Below are 9647 nucleotides of genomic sequence, written 5' to 3' on the forward strand. Positions count from 1 at the left end.
TGACGGTGATCCAAAAATAAAGAGAAGTGAAAAGTCAAGTCACCCGAATATAATGAAAAGTAGTAGACTAGGATTCCAAGATTGCAAAATAATCTGAGAACAAAACCCTCTGGTTTATTAAAGAGAAGAAGATTCAGTTTTCCATTAAAGCAAAGGCAAGTATCAGATTCCTTTATCAGAATCTCAGCATGCTTCCTTCCTTGTTTCTTTCTTTCTTTCCTGCTTTCTTTCCATAAAAGTTCCCAATCTTCTCCTCTTTCTACAGCTTTTCATTCAAGATAATAATCAGCCTCCAAAGCTGCCTGCAGAGAATCAAGCAGGTAAGTACTTTTAGTCTATTTTTCAATATTAGATCTCATCTGGGTCTTTGTTTTTTCTTCCAAATTTGACAACTTTTTGTTATTAAATTTCTCTTCAACCTCCCTTTGTTAATTAATATTTGTTTGAATTTGTTACAGTAGAACAGTCGTGTATGTTTGATCTCTTTGCTTTTTGACATTGCAGTTCGAAAGTTTTAGTCTTTTTTTTTTTACATGAATCGAAGAAGATTGAAGGAAGAACTGGGATTGTCGTTTAGTTTAGAGATGGCTAGTTTTTGACACTCTGTGTTTTTCTGTGGGGATTGTGGGTTTCAAATTTGGAAAGGAGAACTGATAACATGGCTTACTGTCTGTCTCTGTCAACCCTGGTATTGTTGCTCAGCTTAATTAAATTGTTATCATCTGATTATTAAGAATTGAATTGAATGAAATGATGTGAAGTTGCTATTTTCAAGAGAGTGGAATTGTGCAATCTCTATCCGCTTTTTGCTTAATTATCTGTGCATGGGATTTTTTTTCCACTTATTGTTATCTTATTGTACACTTGTAGTGCTTTTGATTTAGTGGGGGGATGAGTGATACGTCTTAGTGCTGATTCTTGCAATTCCCAATCTGCAATCAATTAGAATCATTTGAATATGATTCATACTGGAATGACTTGAGGAGCATGGGAACCCAGTAACGAGTTTTTAGAATCAGTATTCTTTAGGAAAACATTTTTAGCATTAAGACTCTGTCATCCTTGCTGCCTATGGACAAAACATACTAGAATACATGTACTGTAGCTCAAAGAGTGTAATATGTTAAGGCAAAGATATTAGTTGTGAAAGTTATATGAAGGTGGCTGCTTATGGTAAGCAAAAACAGGATTAATGGGGGGCCAACAATCTTCTGATCTTAGCCATTCTTTTAATCCTGTGGGGTTGGCTCAAGTGGCAAAGAGATTGAGCTCAAGATGCACATCCACGTTCATCTCCCTCATGTTTTTCAGGACAAAAAAGCTTGTGTATGGGTGACCTGCTCATGATTGAGCGGTCCATGGTTTAGCATCGTTCTCATGATCTGGGGTTTATGCACCTTTCATATGACTCCTCCCATATAAAAAGAAGAAGAAGATGTTATGTAGTCTTTTATTCTTACCTATTTTCTATCTCCTGACATGTGTTTCTTGTCTGTGCTGCTGCTTTCTGGTAATTTCTGTGTTTTTTTCCACGGTAACAAACTTATGACAGGATAATCTTCTGTGTGTTCCAGCAACTGATGCTTGGAGACATGACTAATGTGGTATAAATGGAAGAAGTCCAGCTGCATGTTCTCCAAGTTTACCATATCTTTGAAGGCGATTAAAAGCAAAACCATCAATGTCAAACCAAGAATTTTCTCATCATCCAACCATATGCTACAGACCTATACAACCTTCTGATTTGGAGGTATTAGAGCGAATCCATGCTGAGATATTTCCTATCAGGTATCAAGCTTCATCTAATGCTCCTTTTCCTTTTCTTTTGAATTTTTTTTGTGGGTTTTAATCTGTAATATGCTTTTCTTGCTTCTAAATGAAATTCATTCCTCCTTTCAGGTACGAGTCAGAGTTTTTCCAAAGTGTTGTCCATGGACGTGATATTGTTTCTTGGGCTGCAGTCGACCGCAGCCGACCTAATGGTCAGAGTGATGAACTTATTGGTTTTGTTACTGCACGGATTGCAATGACAAAAGAAGCCGGGGTGGGTTTTCTACTTTTTCAAGGGGCATCGCTTGCATCTGTGCATCACATAGGCATATTTGGCATATACCTGTGTGATGCAGCAACTAATAAAAGATATTCCCTATGTGTGTCAAGCCAGTTATGACTGGATAACTCAAGCTCATGTGTTTTATGCAACTCCTGTGACAAATATGAGCAAAAGAATTTCCTCATTCTAGCGCCCATGGTATTCTAATGTTGCATCTGTAGTGGGATTGAGCTATGGTTGGTTTTTAACATTGTAATTGCAACCCTCATGCATTCATCATATGTAGGATGCACCTGGATTCTTCATTCAGGCTTTGTTCTTTTTTCATTACCCAAATGCATAACATGTGTAATTTTGATATCATTATTGCTGTCCACAAATTATGTCTCTCTTTCTACTAAATCATGTGAACTCACAACTGCTTTGTAGATAGGAGATTTGCTCAGATATGACCCCTCTAAACCAGATCAAACATTAGTTTATATCCTGACGCTTGGAGTAGTAGAAACTTACAGAAATCTTGGTATAGGTAGGATCTGCACCACAAAGGAACTTTACTTTGAAATGTCTGTTTGAAATATGTCTTGCTTTATGATTAATTACTTGGTTGTTTGATTTGCAGCAAGGTCTCTTATTCGTCAGGTCATTAAATATGCTTCAAGTGTTCCAACATGCCGTGCAGTCTACCTGCATGTGATTTCTTACAACGTTCCTGCCATTCATCTATACAAAAAAATGTCCTTCAAGTGTATACGAAGGTTGCAAGGTTTTTATCTAATCAACGGCCAGCATTATGATTCATTCTTGTTTGTTTACTATGTAAATGGTGGTCGTTCTCCTTGCTCACCATTGTAAGTGGAAAGCAGTTCTTTTATTTATAATATCCTTTTATTTCATAATTTGCATTTGTGCCTTTCTGCAAGATTTTTTTTTTAAAATATTTTTGGTGGTATCTGCTGTTTAGTGAGGAAAACATAAATTACAGAAAGGTAGAAATTTTCCAGGAGACATTTTTTGGGTCATATTCTTTTATTCACCCTGACAGTTGAAATTTTCTCACATGCTCTCATAAATTTTGGAAGACCAAAGTCTGATTGGATAACTGACCTTGTCAGTGTGTGCCCATTCTAATGTTTGTTTCGTTGCTCTGACTGGGAACATGGTCATGATTTCTTATGTTCATGTATTTCTTTTTATTTTTTCTTGAATTATCTCCTTGTATTCCATTCTTTTATCCATAGATTTCTCTTTGCTTTTTAATTTTTAATTTTTATGATCACCATATATATATATATATATATAAAAACACCAAGTGACTGGAAATAAACATATAATTTAACTTTTCAAGTATAACTGGAAAAAGGAAATTGTGATTTCCTCATTGGAGACAAAACAATGGCTCTTTCAAATAAATTTACTAGTGAGAGTGGTTTGTGGTTTTGTTAACCGATGATCATACATAAATTTTGCAAAATAGTAACTGGAGGTGTTGAATTATAAATTGCATTACTTTTGTTATTTCTTTCTGCAAATTCTGAGTTTCTTAAACGATCATCTGAACTGTGACACTCATAACTTATGAAATTTCAACTGGCACTAGGCTGACAATTTGTTTTCAATCTGACAAGATGGAACAACATTCCATGTATATGTTAGCAGCTATGTGCATCATAAGCATGTAATGATGCCAGATTTTGCATTATGCACTTTTCTCTTAATTTCTTGTTTATTTCCTTATTTTCTCATTATAAGCGTGATATTCTTGCAGCATGCATTTTATTATATCTTGTTCTGTTTGACGTGGCCAGAAACATTTCCAGAATTCTTAATGTTGAAGATTCTTTTTAATTTGTGTGCAGAGAGCTTTTTTTTAGCTGTGGTGAGTTACGTGACAAGTGGTCTTAAGTCAGTAGCTGCAAGGATAAGGAAAAATGAAGAGAAGACAGCAAAATGGCCCAAATGTAAAGATACCCAATCTCTTATATCAATGCAAACCAAGAGAAACATCACAACTCAATGCACTGGTTATGAATGTGTGTAATGTATGCTCACTTTTTTGTCTGACACACTTGGATTTGGAAGAAAAAGAGGAATAAATTGATGCTTACGAAATGTTCACCCCTTACCTGCACTATTGGAGTTTCTATATATCATCTGATTTCTCCTCTCCTTCTTCATTAAGGGGTGATCTGTTTTTGCTTCTTTTATCACTTGTGCGAAAAGTCATTACATGTGTTCCATAAACATGATTACTGATTTTTCCATTGCAGGATATGTGCTGGCATGTCTATGATCAAGACTTGTGTGAATGCCTGGTTGCTTGCTGTTGTAATCAGAGTTGTAAATATAACATCACCGTATACTTTTGATTGTGTTGTTCGGTTACCTTGCTAGCTTAATAAAAGGATGTAATGAGTCATTTAGCATCTTCAATGTGTATTTGCATTAGAGGAGTTTGTTTTTTTCTCTAGACAACAGGGAGGAGTCTGTTGTCTCTCCCATGCCCATCTATCATATCCAACACAGAATTACTTGAATGAATAAAGCGTTTCCTGTCTCGAAACCGAAATGCCCGCAAAAACTCAAACAACCGAGGCAACAAGTTCCATGAAATTAGCTCCTTAAAGGATTCGAGTAAGAACAGCTGTCTTGTAACCATAACCTGCCTATTTTTAGAGTACTAACATCCTATCCATGGAAGCAAACTAGCCATAAATTGAAAGATGGATGTATGGTGACCGATGGAATAGAAAGGCAGCAAATCTTGAGAATGGCATCATCTCTCCCTAGTGGCTCTCTTGTTCTTTCTCTCTACTTGCTCCTGTTCCCTGTCTGTCTTGCTACCGATAGCGCTTCCATAACCTACCATGGGGGCCCTCTCCTGACAGGAAACCTAAACCTAACTCTGATTTGGTACGGTCAATTTGGGCGTGTCCATAAAAATGTCATTAGGGCCTTTGTTGAATCTCTACATTACAATGCGGGAGCCAACTTACAGCCACAAGTCTCGTCATGGTGGAATGTTGTTGAGAGCTACCAGGAGGTTGCCGGGAAGGGAAGCAGCCCTATCAACGTAAAAGTTGTGAAGCAAGTGACTGATCTAAAATATTCAGCAGGGAAAGCTGTTACCAGCGAATTTATTCAGAAAGTTCTGCGGAAGGCGACTGGTGGAGACTCCAACACCATCCCTGTTATTCTCACTGCTAGAGATGTTAAAATGCAGGGGTTGTGCTTCACAAAATGCTCACAACATGGAATGCTTGGTAATTTTATTTAATGTTTCCTTTCTATCAATGATAGTCTTAGCTTAGTTGCATTTATTAGAAAAAAAAATGATAAAATCTATATTCCTTCCATGATCACATCACTGAGAACACATGCAACGATCTCATTATATTTTATATTGGCACTGATTCCTGATTTGAAATAGCAGGTGATCATCAGCAGCCATATATTGTGGTGGGCAATCCAGAAAGTGAATGCCCAGGGTCTTGTGCTTGGCCATTCCAGAAGCCAGACAAAGGGCCTCTATCTATAACATTGAACCCGCCAAATGGCAACTTGGGCGTGGATGCCATGGTTGTCGCCTTCGCAAGGGCGTTGGTTGAAGCTGTGACCAACCCATATAAGACTGGGTTTTTCCAGGACAACAGTAACAATGCCAACAAAACCGTGGAGGCCGCATCAGCTTGCTGGGGCATTTTCGGAAGCGGAGCATTCGATGGCTACACCGGAAAAGTACGTGTTGATCCAGAAACCGGAGGGGGTTTTAATGGCCATGGATCAAGGGGTAGGAAGTTCTTGATCCCTGCTGTCTGGAACCCTAAAACAAAGTCATGCTGGACCTTACTTTAGCAAGCCATCAACGTACTATTAAAGGGAGAGGTGAAAATTTGATTGTATAGCTTTTCAAAATTCATTCCTTGTAGAAAATCAAATTCAACGTGCCAACATTCAATGTATAATTCAATCGCTCTCTTGGTGTTTCTCTTGGAGTGCGCACACACATGGTCTCAACCATGGATAAAGGGGTTTGATCAATTAGAAGCATAGTTTTAAAATCCGATTTGGTAGTCGACTGGATACAGTGATTAGGTCACGGATCAGATGGGTTGACCCGGATTAACTCAAAAAAATAGAATTTAAAAGCCACTCTTTCTTTTCTCTTGCTAAAATTAATTAACGAAATAAAAGCCAAGGCATGCCATTCATTTTTAAGGCAACATAATAGTTTTCTACAATAAAATTCTAAAATTAGAAAATAAAAGCCAAGGCATGACTTATAATGCTAGTGATGGTTGCTAATCATTGATTACTGACCCTAGTTAGTTTAGCATCTTGAAAACAAGATTCATATATCCTCCTTTTTTTTTCTTTTTTTCTTTTTGAAAAAATGGGTTGTATCTCGTTTATAGCCTACACAAAATTGTTGCATTTACTCTATTCAATGTCGTGATGTCCCATTATTAGACTTATGGCTTCTTCCCAAATCTAGATTGCTTTGTCTTCACCGTTTGTTTATGGTTTAAGAGATCACAATCGGCATGAACAATTTAATAGAGAAAGCAAGAGAAAGAAGGAGAGTCATGAGGAGCTAGAGGAAGGATTATCTACTCTGCTCGCAGATCTGAACAGGTATGGGTTGCCTTGAAGTCTTTTGCTCCTTTGCTCTTTTTTGTGAATCACAACTGATAGTGATATAGCTTTGAACTTTGAAAATTGAAGAGATGGGTTTTATGTAAAAGATTTCTCTAATGGTTTTTTTTTTCTCTATTTTGTTGTTCAATGATTAATATAGCATATGCAGAGCATGAAATGACCTCTACATTTGTCAGTGCTTCTACAAAGTTGTAGTGAAAAAGCATGAAAAATAAGCCAAGTCTCAGTCGGGTTTACCTGAGTCAGCCGGGTCCCTAGTCGACCCGCCAGGTTGGCCAGGTTTTATCGAGCCAACTTCCATGTGGGTTTTTGTTTAGATCTGGACCGGTCCCATGCCTAGGTCAGCCGAGTCCAGGGTCGATCCGTCGAGCCGGTCCGGGTTTCAAAACTATGATTAGAAGTAACAGTTTGTATATTTGCATTATGTTGCGGTGACTAAAATTTTATCAAATATTTTTTTTTTAAATCCAGGTTTCAAGAATTTTTTTGAAAATATTATTAAATTTGGAAATATAGTTGTTTTGAATATTTTTTTTTCTCATTTCAACTTGCAATATTAATTTTTTTGAAAATGAGGCTTTGTAATTTTTTTTTTTTTTTTTATGAAGTTATCTTAGTATCATAAATTAGGTTATGAGTTTAACATGGTATCCTGAGTTGACTTAGGTTTTTTTATTATTTATATATTTTTTAATTTATTACTTTTAATTTTATCCTTTCACTACCAGAATTTTGTATATTATCGAAGGATTGATCCGTTGCTATTTAGACACTGGTTCTGTTCAGAAAACATTTATTAACAACATAACAAACCGTTATTGTTTGCTAGAAAACTTCTCATTGGTAATTTATATTAAGTCTATTGGTAATATAAACATCGATATATTTATAGACAGAAAATACATGTTAAACAAAAATAATTACAAACATCATTTCGTTGGTGATTCCATATGTGAGTATGTCATATCACCAACAAATAAAACTATTTGTAATTTCATTGGTGATTTATATCGTATTATTGATGAATAGAATCTGCTATTGATTTACATATTGCTAGTGGCATTTCATGTATTTTTTCAACTCTTCAAAACTTTTCGAGGGACTTGGTTCGTCGATAATTTCATCATTAATGTGCTTAATATTTTTATTTAAAAAAAATCAAATAAACATATTAGGAAAACATTAAAAGAAATAAAACTAAAATAAAAGGATTAAAAAAGGTAATAACATTTTTAAAAAATAAATTAATAGAACCTCCCCTATATGAGAGGTTGCCTAATATTTATGTACCTATAAATATGTATTAATAAATAAAACCACAAACCAATTGACTTTATTTATGACTAATAATTTTTTATAAATTGATTATTTTATAAGATGAATAAGGTGAAGAATTGAACAATTAAATATAATATTCAAACTTGAACAAATCCATCGGTAATCTATAATTAAAATTTTTAATTTTAATTAAACTTAAAATTGTAAGAAGAACCTTTAAAATTCTCTGATGAATTTTCAGTCCGTCGATAATTTTGTATATAATGGCCAGTAACAAAGTCATATAATTTTTTTCCAACTCTCTAGAACTCTTCAACCAACTTATTCCATCGATAACGTCATCTACAATTACATTAAATAAAGTTCATTACACATTGATGTTTTACAATTTAATCAGAAATGTCTTCTTCAATTTTATCATCGTCATGCTCATCATGATCTTCTTCATTGAATTGATACTCATTGATTCAAAACATCATTTAACTCCTGAACATCGACATTAACAAAAATATTCTCATCTACATAAAAATTTGAATTTCCTTCTAAGCCGCTAGACGGAGTAACTCGATATACATCAGCTAACTCAACAATTTAAAAGAAAACTTGAACACGACCCCTAGGTTTATTTTTCACTATGGACAACCAATCAATCCTAGAATGATCCTTTCTAAAGGAAAGAGTGTGTGTGTAATAAACTTGTTGGCATTACTTGGCGAAAACAAAAACATCATCGGTGTTGCAAAGTCTAACTTTTATATTAATTTTGACCAAACCATGATAAAAATCTACTACAATTCCTTTATTAATGGTATCATAACAATAATATTTGAATAAAAAAGCTCAATTCTACTTGCTATGATATTGCAATTCAATTACTTTTTCTAACTTCTCATAATAATTAACTTTAAACTCATTAGAAGTCAATCCTTTAACATAAACTTTACTGTTATATGTTTTTTTACCTTAATCATACTCTTCAGTTTGAAAGACATGTCTATAGTTTTAATATTTTTTTTTTAAAAAAATAATGTTGTTTATGGATTGTTTTTTAGGCAAATTAAGTTGTACTTGGATTTTGGCCGGCTCACAAATTAATTGAATCAACTTTCAACTTGTTTTTGATAAAAAACTTAGTTTAAGTCATGTTTTAAATAGATAGGTCAACCATCCTTTTTGAATACAATCTCTGCCAATAAATCATTTTGTTCACTTGCATAGGCCCATTTGTTAACCATAAGACATCTTATGTTGTCAACTTTCTATTGTAGTGATCATGAGCCAAGAGGCGCTTTCCATAATCAAAATTATTCAACTATTTTATTCTATTTCTGTTCAGGTGAAATAAATTTAGAAAGGATATTTTATATATAATTTAATAATCTTTGTTTTTTTTTTTTTTTTTTTTTTATGATAATGGTTATTCAGGATCCAAAAAATTAAACTTTAATAAATAAAAACTATCTTAAGAGTTATATTACTAAAAATAACTTTTTTGGTTACTAGTTTTAAAGTTTAAATTAAAAAAAAAAAAGAATATATTTTTTTCCATTTCTTTTTTGGGCATGTTCCATCAAATTAGCCAACCGATGCCACTAGCCTGCAAAATGAAGCAAACAAATTCCCAAGGTGGCTGTGCAGTGCCTAGGTTTTGACTTTT

The 9647-nt window shown here is 34.3% G+C and overlaps 2 protein-coding genes across 3 annotated transcripts; both read left to right on the top strand.

Annotated features, from left to right (window-relative positions):
• On the top strand, positions 1–4178 carry LOC118053536 (histone acetyltransferase MCC1). Its single transcript, XM_073404108.1, has 7 exons — positions 1–155; positions 266–320; positions 1575–1788; positions 1900–2044; positions 2483–2582; positions 2676–2904; positions 3913–4178. The coding sequence occupies exons 3-7, from the start codon at positions 1682–1684 to the stop codon at positions 3956–3958; spliced, it is 627 nt and encodes a 208-aa protein (XP_073260209.1). The 5' UTR covers positions 1–155; positions 266–320; positions 1575–1681; the 3' UTR covers positions 3959–4178.
• Positions 3874–6040, top strand: LOC140954131 (protein EXORDIUM-like 4). Of its 2 annotated transcripts, none has more exons than XM_073404106.1 (3): positions 3874–4014; positions 4324–5316; positions 5484–6040. In XM_073404106.1, the coding sequence occupies exons 2-3, from the start codon at positions 4785–4787 to the stop codon at positions 5906–5908; spliced, it is 957 nt and encodes a 318-aa protein (XP_073260207.1). In that variant the 5' UTR covers positions 3874–4014; positions 4324–4784; the 3' UTR covers positions 5909–6040. The 2 variants fall into 2 exon arrangements, with proteins under 2 accessions (XP_073260207.1, XP_073260208.1); XM_073404107.1 differs by having other exon boundaries at positions 5487–6040.
• The last annotated feature ends 3607 nt before the right edge of the window (positions 6041–9647 follow it).

This window comes from Populus alba, chromosome 13 (assembly GCF_005239225.2).
Source record: "Populus alba chromosome 13, ASM523922v2, whole genome shotgun sequence".
In the NCBI taxonomy this organism is placed as follows: domain Eukaryota; kingdom Viridiplantae; phylum Streptophyta; class Magnoliopsida; order Malpighiales; family Salicaceae; genus Populus; species Populus alba.

Bases quoted from the DNA above. Each gene is read 5' to 3' on its own strand.
- LOC118053536 (XM_073404108.1), top strand. From the start codon at position 1,682: ATGTCAAACCAAGAATTTTCTCATCATCCAACCATATGCTACAGACCT. The intron at 2,045-2,482 runs GTGGGTTTTCTA...ACTGCTTTGTAG, and splicing joins CAATGACAAAAGAAGCCGGG to ATAGGAGATTTGCTCAGATA. The intron at 2,905-3,912 runs GTAAGTGGAAAG...ATTTGTGTGCAG, and splicing joins CGTTCTCCTTGCTCACCATT to AGAGCTTTTTTTTAGCTGTG.
- LOC140954131 (XM_073404106.1), top strand. From the start codon at position 4,785: ATGGTGACCGATGGAATAGAAAGGCAGCAAATCTTGAGAATGGCATCA. The intron at 5,317-5,483 runs GTAATTTTATTT...GATTTGAAATAG, and splicing joins CTCACAACATGGAATGCTTG to CAGGTGATCATCAGCAGCCA.